The sequence below is a fragment of the Phaenicophaeus curvirostris genome, chromosome 28, assembly GCF_032191515.1.
Source record: "Phaenicophaeus curvirostris isolate KB17595 chromosome 28, BPBGC_Pcur_1.0, whole genome shotgun sequence".
In the NCBI taxonomy this organism is placed as follows: Eukaryota; Metazoa; Chordata; class Aves; order Cuculiformes; family Cuculidae; genus Phaenicophaeus; species Phaenicophaeus curvirostris.
Window position 1 is genome coordinate 6,411,172 of NC_091419.1, and position 19,254 is coordinate 6,430,425.

The 19,254-nt window shown below is 64.6% G+C and overlaps 1 protein-coding gene across 2 annotated transcripts; it reads left to right on the forward strand.

Annotated features, from left to right (window-relative positions):
* Positions 1 to 347: 347 nt before the first annotated feature.
* NCAN (neurocan) lies at positions 348 to 17,637 on the forward strand. 2 transcript variants are annotated; one of them, XM_069878294.1, is made up of 15 exons: positions 348 to 365; positions 7,867 to 7,946; positions 8,892 to 9,293; positions 9,999 to 10,173; positions 10,252 to 10,379; positions 10,614 to 10,907; positions 12,075 to 12,917; positions 12,999 to 14,159; positions 14,657 to 14,773; positions 15,165 to 15,278; positions 15,655 to 15,813; positions 15,920 to 16,002; positions 16,079 to 16,223; positions 17,002 to 17,184; positions 17,296 to 17,637. In XM_069878294.1, the coding sequence occupies exons 2-15, from the start codon at positions 7,874 to 7,876 to the stop codon at positions 17,523 to 17,525; spliced, it is 4,107 nt and encodes a 1,368-aa protein (XP_069734395.1). In that variant the 5' UTR covers positions 348 to 365; positions 7,867 to 7,873; the 3' UTR covers positions 17,526 to 17,637. The 2 variants fall into 2 exon arrangements, with proteins under 2 accessions (XP_069734395.1, XP_069734396.1); XM_069878295.1 differs by lacking the exon at positions 348 to 365 and having other exon boundaries at positions 7,852 to 7,946; positions 17,292 to 17,572.
* Positions 17,638 to 19,254: the final 1,617 nt, after the last annotated feature.

The window sequence follows — 19,254 nt, forward strand, 5'->3', positions numbered from 1 at the left end:
TGGATGGAGGAGGGGCAGCTCCGGTTTGAGGGCGGGGGGCAGCTCGGTTCGGGGGTGTCCGAGGGGGCGGCCCCAGTTGGAGGGGGTCCGGGTCGGGGAAGGGGGGGGTCCGGGGGGGGCGCATGCGCGGCGCCCCTCGCCCTGCGCCGTCGGGAGCGCGTTCTCGGGCAGGTGCGGGGCGGGCGGCACCGGGGGGGCCGGAACAGCCGCGATTGGCCCGGCCCGGCCCGGCTCGGCCCCCTCCGGGGTGGGGGGACACGGGGGGGGCCCGGCCCCGCCGCCCCCCGCCCCGCGCCGCTCCGCGCCCCCCGCGTTTAAAGCCCCCGGTGCCGGCGGCGATGAAGCCCGGAGCGCCCTGAGAGCAGGTACCGGCGGCACCGGGAACGGGAACGGGAACGGGGATGGGGACGGGGATGGGGATGGGGACGGGGATGGGGATGCAGGATGGGGATGCAGGATGGGGATGGGGATGGGGATGGGGATGCAGGATGGGGATGCAGGATGGGGATGGGGATGGGGATGCAGGTTGGGGATGGGGATGGGGATGGGGATACAGGATGGGGATGCAGGTTGGGGATGGGGATGCAGGATGGGGATGGGGATGGGGATGGGGATGCAGGATGGGGATGCAGGATGGGGATGGGGATGCAGGATGGGGATGGGGATGCAGGATGGGGATGGGGATGCAGGATGGGGATGGGGATGGGGATGCAGGATGGGGATGGGGATGCAGGATGGGGATGGGGATGGGGATGCAGGATGGGGATGCAGGATGGGGATGGGGATGCAGGTTGGGGATGCAGGATGGGGATGGGGATGCAGGTTGGGGATGCAGGATGGGGATGCAGGATGGGGATGAGAACAGGAATGGGGATGAGCATGAGGATGCAGGATGGGGATGAGGATGCAGGATGGGAATGGGGATGAGAACAGGAACGGGGATGAGGATGGGGATGGGGATGCAGGATGGGGATGGGGATGGGAACGGTAGCAGGAGCGAGGATGAGGATGGGAACATGAATGAAGATGAGGATGCAACTGAAATGGGGATGGAAAGAGGAATGGGGATGAGGATGGGAACAGGGATGAAGGAGAGGATGGGAACAGGGATGAGGATGAGGATGGGAACGGTAGCAGGAGCGAGGATGAGGATGGGAACATGAATGAAAATGAGGATGGGAACATGAATGAAAATGAGGATGGGAACTGAAATGGGGATGGAAACAGGAATGAGGATGAGGATGGGAACAGGGATGAAGATGAGGATGGGAATGGATGAGGATGAGGGTGGGAACGGTAGCAGGAGCGAGGATGAGGATGAGAACAGGAGCAGGGTTGGGGTTGTGAACAGGAACGGGGATGAGGGTGGAAACAGGGGTAGGAGACGGGAAAGAGGATGAGGATGGGAACGGGGATGAAGGAGAGGATGGGAACGGGAGCAGGGATGGGGTTGTGAACAGGAACGGGGATGAGCTAACAGGAGAGAGGATGAGGATGGGAACATGAATGAAATGAGGATGGGAACAGGGATAGGGGACAGGAGCGAGGATGAGGGTGGGAACAGGGATAGGGGATGGGAATGAGGATGAGGATGGGAATGGGAACGGGGATGAGGATGGGAACGGTAACTGGAGCGAGGATGAGGATGGGAGCATGAATGAAATGAGGATGTGAACAGGGGTAGGGAACAGGAGCCAGGATGAGGATGGGAACAGGGATAGCGGATGGGAATGAGGATGGGAACAAGAATGAAGATGAGGATGGGAACGGGGATGAAGGTGAGGATGGGAACAGGAGCAGGGATGGGGTTGTGAACAGGAACGGGGATGAGGATGGGAACGGGGATAGCACCGGCACTGCAACGGTAGGAGAGGGATGGATCTGTGGTAGGTGACGTGGTGAGGACAACGGGGCTGTCAGGGCTGGGGAGAGACTGGGATCAGGGGCTGGGGAGCACTGGGATGGGGGAGGCACTGGGATTGGGGTGGGGGGAGCACTGGGATGGAGGGGATACTGGCACTGAGGCTGGGAGCACTGGGATTGGTGCTGGGAGACACTGGGATGCAGGGGACGCTGGAGCTGGGGGACGCTGTGGGGACCAGGATGGATGAGGAGAGGTGGCGCTGGAGTTGGGGAGATGCTGTGGCTGAGATTTGGGGACATTGAGAGGACTCAAGGTGTCAGGGATGCTGGGATTGGGGATGGGGATGGTAGGATCGGAGGGGATCAGGAGTGGGGTTGGGGGCACCAGGGCAGGTGGATCAGGGGGATGGGGACACTGGGGGGGACACCAGGGCTCTCACGCTGGGGGACACCAAGACTGGGGGCTGAGAGGGGCTGGGGGACACGGTCAGCGGAGCTGGGGGCACACATAGGGCTGGGGGAACCCAGCAGGAGAGCAGGAGGTGCTGGCGGGTGGGTGCCCCCCGGAGCCGTCCCTGCGCGGGGCTGGAGCCCCATGTGCCATCGGTGCTGCCCGTGGTTCCCTGGCAGGGAAGGAGCTGGGAAGTTTGGCATTCCCGGCGTGCCGGGAAGCAGAAAGGGCTGGCAGAGCAGCGAGGGCTCTGCGGGAAAAGTCCCAGCCGGCGTGCCCTGGCATGGGGATGCCACGCGGGGAGGCTGGGATGGAAAGATGGATGGATGGATGGAGGGATGCCGGCATGGATGGATGGATGTGGGTACCACTGAGGGGTCTGCAGCCGCTCGCGGGCTCCTCGCTCCCGTGTGCCAGCCCAGCAGCCGGGATGGTGCTGGAGGCTCAATCCCGTGCCAGGCCCACCCTCCCGGTGTTCTCCTTCCCATTCCCGGTGCCGCTTTCGGAGTCGCTCGCCGGCGTGCGGCCAAGCCACCCGTGGGGCAGGGGTTTGTCGTGATGCCGCACCGGCTTTGGGGCTCCCACGGCGCTTCCAGCTTCCCAGGGAGAGGCAGAAAGCAGGGGAGAAAAATGAAAAGGAAAAAAAAAAAGCATAGAGAGAGGAGCAAAATCTAAAATAAAGGCTGCAGACTGTCTGCCTAATAAAAATCGCACCCGGCAAAGGGCCCATATTGGACGGGATCACAGTTTTCCGAGGTGCTAATTTATTCTCGTAGGCTGGGGGGGAGCGGGAAGCATCACGTTGCCTGTGAGATGTGACGGCAGCGAGGTTTGCAGAATTCCTTTGTTGTGGGCAGAGAGGAGGGGACGCGGAGCCAACCTCATCGCGGGGGCTCCCACCGCGGCCTCGCGACGCTGGGGGGTTCCAGGACGGACACCCCCTCCCCGTCGGGGCGACGGAGGCACCGCGGAGGCGCTGGGAGGGAGGTGGGTGCTGGGGGGCTGCGCTGGGGCTGGGGGGGCTGGGGGGAGCTCGCGGGGTGCCCGCGGTGGGTGGGTGGGTGAGTGGGCACCCCCAGGCTGCGTGTGCTCCGGTGATGCCGGAGCGACCCGTGTGGATGGCAGAGGGCACGGGGGCTGCGTCGTGGCTGGGGGGGCGGCTGGGGGGCCCCCCGAAAGCCGCGGCATCCCCAGGGTGGGGGGCACCTGTGTCCCATCGCATCGGTGTGCATGGGTGGGTAGCAGCCTCTTCACCCCATTCTGCGTCTCCCCGCTATCCCAAATGCCCCCCCAGCTCCCCGGGGTCCCGAGCTGCCCCCCCGGACTGTGATTCGAGGGAGCTTGGGGTGAAAGGAGACCCCAAAACCAGCCGTCCCGACACCCGGTGGCCTGTGAGGAATTAAGCTACGTTTCAGCTGCAGCTAATCACCAGCCCTGGGTTTGCATATTCATGAGGCAGATGAATTATTCACAAGGTGACAGCTAGTGACAGATGTGAAAATGTTCACCCGGGGTTTTGGGGGGGCGGCTGTGCACCGGCGTTATTTTAGATCCCTCTATCTGCTGTGGGGACGGGGACGCGGGTGCCGCGAGCACCGGGGACGTCGCTGCGCCCCGAGCCCCCTGGCATCGCCCGGGCTGCGCGGAGAGACCCCGTCAGCATTGGATTCGTGGGGTCCTGGCAGCGTGGGTCTCGGTGCCACCGTCCTTGTCCTGCTGGCACCGCTGGCGATGGCGCAGTGATGCCCACAGTCCCCTCTGTGGAGCCCCAGGATGGATCCTGCCCCATTGGGATGGAGCTGGTGCTGCTTTTTCCCCCTCGGCACAGAGGCTGGTGGTGCTGAGCCTGCGGTGGGGAGCCAGGATGAGGCCAGGGCTGATGCCGGTGGTGCCACAGGGTCACGACTCGGCGGTGCCAGCCCCGGGCTGCCTCGCTGGCACCGTCGGCGCCCGATTGTGGGTTAGTGGATCAAGAGGAGGTGGGAGGGAGACGGTCTCAATAATTAACGAGGCGCCGAGGCTGGATGGATGCTGCTCGGCTGAGGCTTCGGCAGCCCCCGGCGCAGCGCGGGGGTCCTGGTGTGGGGGACACCGCGTGTGGTGGCACCGGCGCGGCTGGAGGCCGCTGTGCCGCTTGCCCTGACCTTGGGATCAGCTTTCTGCTGGCTCAGCGCGGGGGCTGCCGGGGGGTCTGCTGGGGGGAGCAGAGCGGGGTCCTCCCTTTGTCTGCGCGGTGGGAGCATGGTGCCAGCGAGAACGCGGTGCCCGCGTGGCTCCGAGGTGCCAGCCGGGTGTCCCCAAGGGAGCGCAGGCTGGGGCTGGGGTCCCCGAGGAGGCGGTGGGGGCTGCCGGCGGTGCCAGCTCTCCCCACCGCGGCACCGTCCCTGCTGCGAAAGCAGAACCTGCAGAAGTGCTGATGTCAGGGAAGGCGGCAGCCGCAGATGGAGCCGCGCAGCCCTGCAGCCTCCGGCCCCATTGGTGCCAGCAGCGCCCGCTCCCCATGGTGCTGCCAGGTTGGGGTGTCCTGGTGGGATCCAGGACCACGGTCCCATCCCTTCCCTTGCATCCCTTCCTTTGCATGCCATCCCTTGCATCCCATCCCATCCCTTACATCCCTTCCTTTGTATCCCATCCCTTGCATCCCATCCCTTGCATCCCATCCCTTGCATCCCATCCCTTCCCTTGCATCCCATCCCTTGCATCCCATCCCTTGCATTCCTTCCCTTGCATCCCATCCCGTCCCGTCCCATCCCATCCCATCCCATCCCATCCCATCCCATCCCATCCCATCCCATCCCATCCCATCCCATCCATCCATCCATCCCATCGTGTGCCCGGCTCGCAGCTGGCTGGGGTAGCGGCTGCAAATCCAAAGAGCAACTTCTCTGTTTAACATTTAAATAAACCCTGGGCTGTTTGCTCAGCGCCGCTGCCCGCCGTTTGCTCAGCGAGGACCCGTCTCCAGAACAGCCGCTCTGGGTAAACAACCGAGAGCTTAGAAGAGGATTTATACGCTGGCACGTTAACGTGGGTTTTCGGGATCTCTTGGATCCCTTTGGCTTCTGCTCCGTCCCACCGTCCCGGTCTGGCCCTGGGGTTGGTGGCCCTGGCTGGAAATGGGGGTTGCTGCGCTGGGAACTGGGGTGGAGGGAGGATGGAGAAGAGGAAGGTCTTGGTGATGCTGTTGTGGAGTGAGACTTGGTCGCTGCTTTGCCACGTGAGAAGTTGTCGTGTTTGCCCTTCGATGGGAAAAGTCGCCTGGAAGCTGCATGGGAGGGGAGTGTGGAGGGATGCGAAGAAGAAAATGGGTGGAAAGACTGTAGAAAAGGGGCTGTGGGTGGTTTGAAGCTCTGGGACGTGTGGGAGCACAGCTCAGGGCACCCGTCTCACCTGGTGCGGAGTGTCTCGGGTGTCCCCATCCTGCAGCCACCACCCCACCCTCACCCAGCGGGGCGGCCAAGGACATGAGCTGGGAGGGCAGAGCCACCCCGTCCCACGGCCAGGAGCCACCTCATCCCTTCCCACGTCCCAGCACGGATGGTTTGTGCTGGGAGAACTCCTGACACCCCAGAAAGTCAAGAACATTTCAGTGGGGAGGAGCTGGAACCTCCTGATCCCAACGGTGCCAAGAAATTCCTCCTAGTGGGAAGGCAGGAGAGAGTTTGGTGCTGCTGAGGCTGTGAGCCTGGGGCATTTCCACCCTGGAGCATCTCTGACTGGGCAGGTAGGAGCTGCCGTTGGTGCTGGGGAGCATCCCGGGGGCTGCTCTGGGGTTGTTCGGCTCCCGGGAGACGTGGCAGTGACCTGCAGCCCCTGCCTGCTCTGCACCCCAGGAATTCCGCTCCGGCACCGCAGCCGCAGTCAGGTCACCTCCTCATCTTTCATCCGCAGGTTGAAGGCTGAAAGCAGGTTTGGAGGCTTGAAAGGCCCCTGGAGCTGCTGCGGGAGGGAAGGGGGCTGCCAACGCTTTCTTCTTGAGAAGACATCACATAAAACCCAGTTCTGCACCCCTAAAAGGGCCTTTTCTAGCGCTGAACATGGGGGGTCTCCTTTGCTTCCCTCACCGTTTCGCTCTTTCTTTCTATTTTTGTCCCATAAAAGCAGAAGGGACAGAATGAGCCATCAAGGGCTGGAAAATGGAGCATCAGGGACGTGGGAACCTGTGGGCTGAGCTGCAGCCTTTCCTGGGGGCAGCTGGGAGAGGGATGGGGGGCTCCTGGTGTCCCCCCAAAAGCTGGGTGCTCCCCAGCTCACCCTCCAGCCCAGGGGACAGAGCAGGGGGCGTTGTTAGAGCCGCAAACCCCATCCTGGACCTGCTGGTGTGTGGAGAACCAGGGTTTGAGCTCGCTGCCGTGTGGTGCGGAGTCGGTTTGGGGTTTTGGGGTGCTGGTTGCACCCCTGCTGCCTCTGCTTGGCTGGTTTGGCAGCACAGGATTCCGGAGCCTGGTTGGAATCCCAAACAAAGCCAGAACGGGGCTGCGGTGGCAGCGGGAGACGGGTAATAGTGGTGCCCGCGCCGGGTGGGCGACGCGTCCGACTTCCCCGTGAGCCCCGAGACCAAATGATTTCGAAATCCTCATCGTCGCCGCGGTCAAACAGATGGATGGGAGATTTTCGGCGAGTGGCCGTGCCGGCTTTGTGCTCCGCACGCCACACGCCGGCTCCGGCAGCCGGAGCATCCGCTGCATGTTAATGCTGGGGGCAGCGCGAGGGCTCCCTCCGGCTCTGCTGGATCTAGGGGGGCTGCGAGACCCCCGAGATTGCCCGCTGACCCCAATGCGGACGTGCGTGTCCCACCTGCAGCTGAGCTCAGGGCTGGTGGCACCGTGGGTGGCACTGGTGGCAGGGGATGCAGAAGGACACCGTGAAGAGGTGGCTGGGGACTTGGTAGGTGGCTCCGTGTAGATCCAGGGGTGTCACCGTGGGTGGCACTGGTGGCAGGGGACACAGAGGGACGCAGATGAGGGCTCAGTGGGTCAGTGGGTGGCTCTGTGGTTGTGGGGTTGTCACCGTAGGTGGCACTGGATGCAGAAGGACACCATGACGAGGTGGCCGTAGGCTCAGTGGGTGGCTCCGTGTAGATGCAGGGGTGTCACCATGGGTGGCACTGGTGGCAGAGGACACAGAAGGGCACCACGATGGGGCAGCTGGGGGCTTGGTGGGTCAGTGGGTGGCTCTGTGGTTGTGGGGTTGTCACTGTGGGTGACACTGGATGCAGAAGGACACCATGACGAGGTGACCAGGGGCTCAGTGGGTGGCTCCGTGTAGATGCAGGGATGTCGCCGTGGGTGGCACTGGTGGCAGGGGACACCGAAGGACACCACGACGGGGCAGCTGAGGGCTCGGTGGGTGCCACCGCGTGGTCCATCCCAACCCCACGCCGGCTTCATGCTGAGAGCGAAATCAAACCCCCGTTGGGCCAGTGGCATCTTATTACGTGGGGCTAATCCTGCTCCCTCCCCGCGGCTCCCGGGTTGGTGTCAGCGTGATTTATGGCCCCTGATTTTGCTGAAGGAGCAGCGGGCTCCTCTCCACCCTGGCTCTCCTTGCAGGTCAAGGATGGTCCATGTGATGGGGGATGCGGGCTGCTGGCTCCTGCTCGGGCTCTCCCTGCTCCCCGTCGCCGTCCTGGGTAAGTGCCAGGGCTAATTACCCCATAAACACCAGCGAATAACGAACTATGGTCCATAATAAATAGCGAAGATCAATAATAACCAGGGGAGGGCTCCCCCGGCCCCCCTACCCTGGGCTGCGGGGGATTAGCGAGGGAGCAGCCCCCCAGGCGACCGCGACACCCCCCATGCAGCTGAGACCTTAAATCCTTAATCCCGTTGGTGGCCCCCCCGGTCCCCTCCCTGCTGAGTCCCCCGGGGATTTGTGGTGTCTCTGAGCAGGAGAATCCGTGTCCCCCCACCCCAACCCTGCACAGTGGGGGCATCGCAGCATCCCCGCTGTGTCCCCCCACCCCGGTACCCCAGCACCTCCCGGTGAGCCAAGGGCTTGGGGGGTGATGGAGGGTGAGGAGCTGGGGAGGGAGAAGGTGCCAAGAAGGGATTAGTGGCCGTCCCCGGTCCCCAGCTCTGCGGGGAGCGTCCCCCCAAGCGCAGGGAGAGCCGAGCCACGGGGGGCTCCGAGAGTGGGGGGATTTGGGGCAGCAGAGCTGGAGCTGGCACGGGCTGGGGCAGGATTAGTGCGGGAGGAGGAGGTGATGGTGGCTGCCACGCTTTATCCCAGCAGGGGGGTGGCTCTCCCATGGGTGCTAAGGCACTTGGGTGGCACAGAGTCACCGGTGCAGGGAGCACCGACGTCCCCATGGGTGCCCAGCAGCATCCCAGGGAGCACCAGGACTCCACCAAGTCGGGGGTTCAGCCCTGAAGGAGCAGATTTGACTGGCAAAGTCGGTCTCCAGCCACTAGAAAGGGAGGCTGCTCATTGTCCTGCTCCTTGCTGGGGCTCGGGGTACCCCATACGGAGCCCTCACCACCCCCCCTGCCCCCAGCTCTGCCCTCTGTGAGCGAGAGCCCTGCTGGAACTCCCACCGCCCATCCCCGTGGCATCTGGGCACCTCTCCTTCCAGGCTCCCAGGACAACGGGAAGGTGATCCACATCAACAGGGTGCAGCACCAAGCGGTCCGCGTGGGGCTGGGGGAGCCCGTCGCCCTGCCCTGCCAATTCCTGCTCCAGCCCTCCGCCTCGCTGGGCCCCAATGAGCCCCCCGACCCTCCCCGCGTCAAATGGAGCAAGGTGCGCTCGGCCACCGGCCAGCGGGAGGACGTCCCCATCCTGGTGGCCAAGGACAATGCGGTGAAGGTGGTGAAAGCCTACGAGGGCCGGGTGACCCTGCCCGGCTACCCCCGCGACCGCTCCAATGCCACGTTGCTGCTGCTCGCCGCCCGCGCCAGCGACGCGGGGCTGTACCGCTGCGAGGTGGTGGCCGGCATCGACGACGAGCAGGACCTGCTGCCGCTGGAGGTGACGGGTGAGCCGGGCACATCACTTCGAATCATAGAATCATAGAATCACCGGGTTGGAAAAGACCCACCGGGTCATCGAGTCCAACCATTCCCATCAATCACTAACCCATGTCCCTCAGCGCCTCGTCCACCCGGCCCTTAAACCCCTCCAGGGACGGGGACTCAACCCCCTCCCTGGGCAGCCTCGGGCAGGAACCAATCACCCTTTCCACGAAAAATTTTTTCCTAATGTCCAGCCTGACCCTCCCCTGGCGGAGCTTGAGGCCATTCCCTCTCGTCCTGTCCCCTGTCACTTGGGAGAAGAGCCCAGCTCCCTCCTCTCCACAAGCTCCTCTCAGGGAGTTGGAGAGAGCAATGAGGTCTCCCCTCAGCCTCCTCTTCTCCAGGCTAAACACCCCCAGCTCTCTCAGCCGCTCCTCTTGTTCTCCAGCCCCCTCCCCAGCTTTGTTGCTCTTCTCTGGACTCGCTCCAGAGCCTCAACATCCTTCTTGTGGGGAGGGGCCCAGAACTGACCCCAGGATTCAAGGAGCGGTCTCACCAGTGCCGAGTCCAGAGGGAGAAGAACCTCCCTGGACCTGCTGGTCACACCATTTCTGATACGTCCTGCGTGCCCCATGCACCTCATTCAAGCCCTGGATTTCGTACAAGCCGTGTGCTTGGTGCATCCCGTGCACAAGCCGTGCCAGCTGTGCCACCCGCTGCCCTTCTAGGTGTCGTCTTCCACTACCGCCCCGCGGGCGAGCGCTACGCTCTGACCTTCGCCGCCGCCCGGCGCGCCTGCCTGGACAACTCGGCCGTGGTCGCCTCGCCCCAGCACCTCCAGGCGGCCTTCGAGGACGGCTACGACAACTGCGACGCGGGCTGGCTGGCTGACCAGACAGTGCGGTAAGAGCGCGGCACGCGCTGCCGCCGGGACACGGCTCAGCTGGTGGGCTCCGCACCCACCGCACGCCTGTCTGCCAGGTACCCCATCACGCTCTCCCGGCCCGGCTGTTACGGAGACCGCAACAGCCTCCCCGGTGTGCGCAGCTACGGCTGGAGGGAGCCCGGAGAAGAGTACGACGTCTACTGCTACGCGCGGGAGCTGCGAGGTGAGCGGTGCCGCGGGGGCTCGGTGCGTGCCCGGGAGCGTCACTCCGGGGTGACGGCTTGGATGGGATCGTGGGCATCTCCTGCTGCAGGGATGGGTGTTGGTGCTGTGCCAGCGCTCCATGTCACCCTCGGTGCTGAGCGGCGTGGTGAGCCTTGGCCAAGGACCACTCCTTGGTCCTGAGCCACCAGGACTTTCCATCCCCGCATCCCCACCCGGCTCTGCTCTCTTGCAGGGACGGTGTTCTACGCCACGATGCCGGGGCGCTTCACCTGGCAGGGGGCCCGCTGGCACTGCCGGAGCCGGGGCGCTTCGTTAGCCACCACGGGGCAGCTCTACCTGGCGTGGCGTGAGGGCCTGGACCAGTGCGACCCGGGCTGGCTGGCCGACGGCAGCGTCCGCTACCCCATCAGGTTCCCGCGCAAGAGATGCGGTGGGGATGCCTCTGGCGTCAGAACCCTCTACCAGTTCCCCAACCGCACTGGCTTCCCCCCCGCCACCTCCAAATTTGACGCCTACTGCTATAAAGGTAAGAGTGACCACTGCGATCAGAGAATCCTGGGATGGGTTGGGTTGGAAGGGGCCTCCAAGCCCATCCAGTCCCACCCCTGCCATGGGCAGGGACACCTCCCGCTGGATCAGGGGCTCCAAGCCCCATCCAGCCTGGCCTTGAACCCCTCTGGGGATGGGGCAGCCACCCCTGCTCTGGAAACCTGCACCAGGGCCTCCCCACCCTCACAGCAAAACATTTCTGCCTAAGATCTCATCTCAATCTCCCCTCTTTCGGCTCAAAACGAGCGATGCTGGCACCTCATTCACGCCCCGTACCCCTTCCCCAGCCCCGGCCCTTCTTCCCTTGGGAATTGGTGGGCATGGCCAGGAAAATTGCTGCAGATGAATATTTAATTGGGGAATTAATGAGATAAATGAGGAGAGCTGTGCTGGGAGGGAGCCCAGCTCCATCTATCACCCTGGCTGGGGGATGCGGCGCCTGGCGCTGAGCCCCAGGGGCGATGTGGGGCCTGGACTCGTGCCCGGGGTGCCCATTCATGGGCCAGCAGTGGCCCAGGTGGCCAAGAAGGCCAATGGCATCTTGGCTTGGATCAGACACGGCATGGCCAGCAGGGCCAGGGAGGTTCTTCTCCCTCTGGACTCGGCACTGGGGAGACCGCTCCTCGAATCCTGGGGTCAGTTCTGGGCCCCTCACCACAAGAAGGATGTTGAGGCTCTGGAGCGAGTGCAGAGAAGAGCAACGAAGCTGGGGAGGGGGCTGGAGAAGAAGAGGAGCAGCTGAGAGAGCTGGGGGTGTTAAGCCTGGAGAAGAGGAGGCTCAGGGAGTTGCAGAGAGCAATGAGGTCTCCCCTCAGCCTTCTCCCAAGGGACAGGGGACAGGACGAGAGGGAATGGCCTCAAGCTCCACCAGGGGAGGGTCAGGCTGGACATTAGGAAAAAATATTTCATGGAAAGTGTGATTGGTCCCTGTCTGAGGCTGCCCAGGGAGGGGGTTGAGTCCCCTTCCCTGGAGGGGTTTAAGGGCCGGGTGGACGAGGTGCTGAGGGACATGGGTTAGTGATTGATGGGGATGGTTGGACTCGATGATCCAATGGGTCTCTTCCAACCTGGTGATTCTGTGATTCTGTGATTCCGCCCCTCGGTCCCGCTGCCGGCACGGCTGATGCTCACACTCTCCCTGCAGCAGACGCAGCCGTGGGGCAGAGGAAGCTGGCAGAGCCCCCCACACCCGACCCTCCGAGCAGCGACAACGTGCTGGTGGAGCACGGCGAGGACCCGGGCACGTCGGGGGACACCCGGGACACGCTGCCGGAGCACCACGGCCTCGTGCCACAGCCGGAGCCCGCGGGGCTGGGGGAGGACAAGGACGAGGACGAGCAGTTGCGGCCAGCGAGCAGCAGCCCCGCGGTGCAGCGCGGCGACCTCCCCACGGCTGTGGCCTCGCGGGCAACCGTGGCTCATGGCCTGGGTGGTGGCACATCCCTACCTGCCACCGTGGCTTCCTCACCAGCGTGGCCCCGCGAGGATGAAGTTCTCAACGTGGTGGACCTGGTGCCGTTGAGCTCCTGGCAGGGTCCGGCCGGCACCAGCCCAGCGCAAGAGGTCCCTGGCTCCAAGCAGCCTCTGGCCACCCTCCCGCTGCAGTCCCAAAGCCCAACGAAGGAGCACGTCGTGGGCTCACCAGCAGCACCCCCTGGGATGGGGATGGTCCCCAGCACCCCACCGGGCAGCTCCCACGCCCCGCGGCGCAGCAGCTACCCTGGGCTCAACGGGCGCCACTTCCAGCTGCCGCGGCAGAGCCGGGACCCCGCGGGGGCAGCTGGGGACCCACCGGTGGCCAGAGATGCCACGGTGGCTGGAGATGTGGTTGAGACGGTCACCCAGGCCCCCATCCTGGCCCTGGAGGTGAAGGAGGCTGCAGCCAACACGGTGGAGACATGGAACGTGCCCCACGCCAGCACCGAGAGCGTCCTACAGGAGGGCACCTACGCGCCCTCCGATGCGTTGGAGGAGGAGACCAGCCCTGGTAAGCGATGCCCTAAAGAGCCAGGGGGTCCTGGTGGGGGCTGCGGCAGCTTGAGGACCTCATGGCTGTGGTTCTTTGCAGAGCTGATGGCACCAGCCGCCACCCCGCTGTCCCCTTCGCCGCAGGCGCCTGCCCGGAGGGATTCGCCCCAGTGGAGCCCCCGCATGGCCCCCCACAATCTCGGGGGGGCCGCACGGACACCCCTTCCGCCATCCCCATCCCTGCCCGCCGCCACCGCTCCCCACGATGCTCTCGGCCACCGGGACGGCACCACGGTTGGGGTTCAGCCCCGCGCCCCCAGCGCCCGTGGTGACTCTCCCCGGCCACCCGCGGATGCCACCGAGGACTTCTCTGGGGATGCCTCCTCCCGGGAGGACGGTGGCTCCGTCCCACCGCAGCCCCCGCTGCCCCCAGCCCCGCGGGTGGCTGAGGGTCCCGCGACGGCCCCGCAGCCCCGTGGCGACGGTGCCGATGGCAGCGGGGCCCTGGCTGACGGCGCGCTGGAGAGGCAGAGGAAAGCCGTGACCTTCTTCCACTCGGCCACCTCCTCCGTGGGGAACCCCAGCACCCCCAGCCCCACCGAGGCAGCTTCTCCCCATCCCTGGGAGATGCTGAGCGTCACAGATCCCCACGGATCAGCCGAACCGCTGGCTGGGTACGGGGATGCCGGGGAAGGTGCAGCCAAGCCAAGCAGTGAGGCAGCCACGTCTCTCCTAGCACAAGATCTTCCATCACCTTCACCTCCCGTCTTGGCCAGCGAGGTGACCTCGGGGGGCTCCGAGTGGCCGGCAGAGGTGGAAGCGATGGAGCCGGTGGCCTCGGAGGTGTCCGTGGGCTTCACCTCTGAGGCTCCCCAGCCCCCCGACCACTCTGTGCCGGAGCTTGGGGACGCGGAGCATTTCCTCCTGTCCCCTCCGGCCCCTCGCCAGCCTCCCGGCCCCCAGGGTGTCCCCAGCCCCAGGGACACGCTGACAGCCCCCGGTGAGGAGGATGCGTCTGGGGAAGCCAAGAGGGAAGAGCCCCCCAGCTCAGCCACCCCCAGCCCCCGGCTGTCCCCCACCGTCCCCCAGCCAGGGCTGTCCCCAAGCACAGAGCCGCTCTCGGAGCCCTCCACGGTGTCGGAGCTCGGGGGGCTCGGGGGGTCCCCACTGCTGGATGCCGACAGCGGGAGCGGCGAGGAGCCGGGGCTGGAGGAGCGGGAGCTGCTGGCCTGGGGAGATGCCTACAACACCAGCCAGGAAGGTGAGCGCCGTGCTGGGGGATCCAGGGCTGCGGGATCCAGGGCTGGGGGCACCCAGAGCTGGGGGGCACGGGGAGACGTGGGCTGGAGGACATGGGGACCTCGACGTTGACCTCCCCACAAGACGATGCCAACCCTTGGCGCTGGCTTTGGGATTGAGTCTCTCCTTTTACCCAAACCAATTGACTCCACGGGGAGTTTCCAGCAACCGCGATGCGCTGGGAGGAGGTCTTGGGTGTTTCAAATGGAGACGAGCTATTAATGAAGCTGGGAAGGCACTCTCTTAAATATTTAATATTTGTGATGCTAATAATAACGGTTGTAGCTGGGGAGGGGGCTGGTGACAGGGGACACGTGGCACACGCAGCCTGGCTGTGGCCAAGCAGAAAAGGTGCCACGGTTAATGTACGGCAGGTCCTGGCTCCTGGTGGGGAAGGGGGTGGGTGCAGTGGTGTCTGCCCCCCAGCCCTGGCTCAGGGGACCCTCTCCCACCCCACAGCTCCGTCTGACCCCTGCCAGAACAACCCCTGCCTGCACGGCGGCACCTGCCACGCCAACGGCACCGTCTGCGGCTGCAGCTGCGCCCCGGGCTTCACCGGCGAGAACTGTGAGATCGGTGAGCGGCCCGAGCATCCCCCTGTGCCTCCCCAGCACAGAGACAGCGAAAGCGGGATGGGGAATGGGGCTGCAGCTCTAAATCCTGCTCCATCCCTGGCACCAGGGCTGGTGGAGAGGATCCTGCTCCATCCCTGTCCCTGGCACCAGGGCTGGTGGAGAGGATCCTGCTCCATCCCTGTCCCTGGCACCGGGGCTGGTGGAGAGGATCCTGCTCCATCCCTGTCCCTGGCACCGGGGCTGGTGGAGAGGATCCTGCTCCATCTCTGTCCCTGGCACTGGGGCTGGTGGAGAGGATCCTGCTCCATCCCTGTCCCTGTGGAGGGCACAGTGGGCTGGGTGGGTGGCAGCGGGGGTCTCCACGTGCCCACTGCTCTCCTGTCTCCCCGCAGACATCGACGATTGCCTGTCCAGCCCCTGTCAGAACGGCGGCACCTGCATCGACGAGGTCAACTCCTTCGTCTGCCTCTGCCTGCCCAGCTACGGCGGCAGCCGCTGCGAGAAAGGTGAGGAGAGGCAGAGGTGTCCCCAGCGCAGGGACAGGGGATGGGACGAGAGGGAATGGCCTCAAGCTCCAACAGGGGAGGGTCAGGCTGAACATTAGGAAAAAGTTTTTCATGGAAAGGGTGATTGGTCCCTGTCCGAGGCTGCCCAGGGAGGGGGTTGAGTCCCCTTCCCTGGAGGGGTTTAAGGGCCGGGTGGACGAGGCGCTGAGGGACATGGGTTAGTGATTGATGGGAATGGTTGGACTCGATGATCCGGTGGGTCTCTTCCAACCTGGTAATTCTATGATTTGATGATGGGGAGCTGCTCGCTGCATCCCTCCCCAGAGCTGGGGTAGCCCCCCCCGGCACCGTCCCCACCGTCCCCGTGTCCCCGCAGACACCGAGGGCTGCGACCACAACTGGCACAAGTTCCAGGGTCACTGCTACCGCTACTTCGCCCGGCGGCGCTCCTGGGAGGATGCCGAGCGGGATTGTCGCCGCCGCGCCGGCCACCTCACCAGCATCCACTCGCAGGAGGAGCACGGCTTCATCAACGGTGCGGGTCGGGGGTGGTGGAAGCCCATCCTACAGCCCTCCGAGCACCAGCACCCCTGGGTGCTCCTCACCTTCGCCGTGCGAGCCATGGGTGCCTCTCTCCGCAGGCTTCGGGCACGAGAACACCTGGATCGGGCTCAATGACAGGATTGTGGAGCAGGATTTCCAGTGGACCGACAACACGGCCTTGGTGAGACCCTCGGGGTGGCTTCTCTGGGGTGCAGGGTGTGGGTGTCAGATTCTCATCGCCCGGCGTGTCCCACCAGCAATACGAGAACTGGCGGGAGAACCAACCCGACAACTTCTTTGCGGGCGGCGAGGACTGCGTGGTGCTGGTGTCCCACGAGATCGGCAAGTGGAATGACGTGCCCTGCAACTACAACCTGCCCTACATCTGCAAGAAAGGCACAGGTACCACCTTCCCCAACGTTTCCACCCCTGGCATACCCGCTGTCCCAGGCCCACGGCCCCAGTTATCCCAGTCTCCATCCCACAGCACCCAGTATCCGTGTCCCACAGGCTCTGACATCTCCATCCCGCAGACCCCAGCATCCTCATCCCCATCCCGCAGACCCCAGCATCCTCATCCCCATCCCACAGCCCTGAGCATCCTCATCCCCATCCCACAGCCCTGAGCATCCTCATCCCCATCCCGCAGCCCCCAGCATCCTCAACCCCATCCTGCAGCCCCCAGCATCCTCATCCCGCAGCTCCCAGCATACTCATCCCCATCCCGCAGCCCCCAGCATCCTCATCCTTCAGCCCTCGGGGCCCTCCTCATCCTTAGGAAGCCTCTCCCAGCCCCTGGTCCAGGAAAACTCAAGCAGTTCCGCTTAATCTCTGGGTTTTTTTCTTTCTTTTCCCATAGTCACTTCTTCCCTCTCCACTTAATTTGTTCAATTTGCCGCCATTAATACTATTAAGTTCCCATTCCTTATCTTGAAAGTTATATTAACCTCCAGCCGCTCGTTTCGAGGCGGAGGAGCGCGCCGCCCTCTCCCGCCGGCTGCGCATTAACGATGCGCTCGCCCCGATAAGGCCATTAATTAACGAGGTAAATCTCGGGGAACACCTCATGGCCAACCCAATGGAGGAACTCATCCTAGAGCTGCTCCTGGAGCGAACCGGTGGCACTGGGCACGGTGTCCCCTTGTCCCCTGGGGGTGACGGGGTCTGTGTGTCCCCCCAGTGCTGTGCCGGCCCCCGCCGGAGGTGGAAAACGCCTTCACCGTTGGGAAGAAGAAGGAGAAATACAACATCCACTCCAGCGTGCGCTACCAGTGCGAGGAGGGCTTCACCCAGCGCCACGTCCCCACCATCAAGTGCCACAGCACCGGCAAGTGGGACCGGCCCAAAATCCTCTGCACAAAACGTTAGTGGGGACTTGGGGGGGTGTTTCAGGGTGGAAAGGGGGTGTCGAGGCACTTCATGGAGCGGCGCCTCCTGACCCCCCTGGGTCCCCTCCCTTGCCCCTGTTAGCCAGGCGGTCGCACCGAGCGCGGCGTCACCACCGCCACCGGCACAGCCACCACCAGCACCACCACCACAAACCCCGCAAGGAGCGGAGAAAACACCGCAAGCACCTCCGGCTGGACTGGATGGAGGAGGGCCACTACTTCTAGAGCCGGGGCGCGAGGAAGCACAAAGGTGTCCCCCGTGGGATGCGGTGACGTTGCCTGCCCCCCTTTCCTACCCCCCACCCCTCTTTTATAACCCCCCCAACCCTCGGCTTTAGCTCCTAGGATGCCCAGCCCCGTAGGGAATAGGATCCGGAGGGGGCGGCTGCGTGTGCGTCCCCAGCCCTCCCTGCATGCCCCACGCTCAGCGCCCCCGGAGTTGGGGTGCAGCCCCCCTGCCCCACGCGGAGGCTGCTCCCGGGCTGGGCTCTGGCCCCCTCCCCAAAGGAGGGGATGGATCCACCAGCCCCCACCTCCCCCTGGGCCGTCGTGTCCCGCTGGCACAGGGCGACTCTGGTTTTTTAGCGCCCGAGCCCCCAGCTCCCCACGCCAGCCCCCCCAGTCCTGCCCGCGGGGGTGTCCCTGCAGCTGGGGGGTGGTGGGGCAAAGGAAGGGGGACACGATGCTGCCGTCCCGCTCTGCCGCCTGGTTTAGGGGTTGGGTTTTCTCCCCCCGTTCCCTCGTCGTCGGGTCCCGTTGGAGTTGGCGTGTGTGTGTGTGTACGGCGCTTTCTCTGCTGTTTGCGACGTGACTGCCGTGTCCCGAGCCCCCTCCCCATCGTTCCCACCCCCCCCCCCCCAAACTCCCTGTGCCATTTCTGACTCTGCCTTTCTGTACTGCTGGACATTTTAATAAATTTTTTTAACATTGAGCCGCCCCGAGCCTGCGCTTTCCTGGGGTGATGGGAGAGTGGGGATGCTCCCCCCACAGCCCTTGCCTTGACCAGGGGCTTCCTCGCCACCACTCTGCATCCTTTTGATGCCACTAAATTCATTTTAAGCACCCCTAACCCTTCTCCCAGCGCTCCCTGTGCTCCCGGCACCAGCCAAGCACCCGTGAGTCACGCCAGTGGTGGCCGCCGCGGCTTTCCCTGACGACCCCGATGAGATCGGAAGATGCTGGTGAATTTATCAGGGTGATGCCCGTGTGAGCCCTGGGGCTGCACCCCGGTTGCCATCCATGAGCGTCTGGTAGCCACCACCTGGGGCTCTGGTGGCCACGCGGTCCCCTCTTTCCCCTCCCAGAGGTCACGGCGGCTGCGAGGGTCGCATCCCAGCAGCTCTTTCTTGCTGAAAATCAGCAAAGGTGATGGATGGAGTGTGCGTGGAGGAAGCCCTGACCCCCCTCCAGCACCCCAGGGTCCCCAGCCCTGCGCTGCCACCCCCGTGGTGGCTCCAGATCCCTGCCAGCACCTCAAAGCCTCAGCTCTGCTGCTGCTCCCTTGGAGCTGCTCCCAATAAATCCGAGAGCGATGCTGCAGCTGGGATGCTCCGAACGTGCCCGGCTCCGTCTGGAGGGCACAGCGGGACTAACAACTCCAGGGCTTTGGATTCGAGAGTGAATAGAAGAAGCGCAGGGCAGCCTGGGGTCCCCTTGCCCCCGAGATGCCCCCTCAGAGTGGCACCAGTGACGGAGACACGAGAGCCCGGCTCAGCTCTCCAAAGCAGCCGAAGCTTTTATTTCATCTACGTCCAGCTTGCGAGCGCCGGGGCTGCGGGGAGCCTCGGGCACAGGGCACGGTGCCCACCGGGTGCTTCCCCACTCCCGGCATCGGCTGCTTCTGCACGAAGCCGAGCGCCAAGGAGCTGCCGCAGCTCCGGGCTCGCAGCGTGGCGGGTGCATGCGGGCGCTCGGGGGCACCACCCGCTGCACGAAGCCAAACCCAGAGCCCCCCAGCGCTCGCCCAGCACCGAGGTGGGAGTCTGGGGACGAGGGGAGCTTGTGATGGGTCAGCATCCCTGGTCCCAGGGTGCCGGTTGCCTGGG

Excerpts from the sequence above, each read along its gene's own strand:
- NCAN (XM_069878294.1), top strand. The coding sequence starts at position 7,874 with ATGGTCCATGTGATGGGGGATGCGGGCTGCTGGCTCCTGCTCGGGCTC. Across the intron at positions 12,918-12,998 it reads GGAGGAGGAGACCAGCCCTG|AGCTGATGGCACCAGCCGCC; the intron begins GTAAGCGATGCC and ends GGTTCTTTGCAG. Across the intron at positions 15,814-15,919 it reads GGAGCACGGCTTCATCAACG|GCTTCGGGCACGAGAACACC; the intron begins GTGCGGGTCGGG and ends CTCTCTCCGCAG.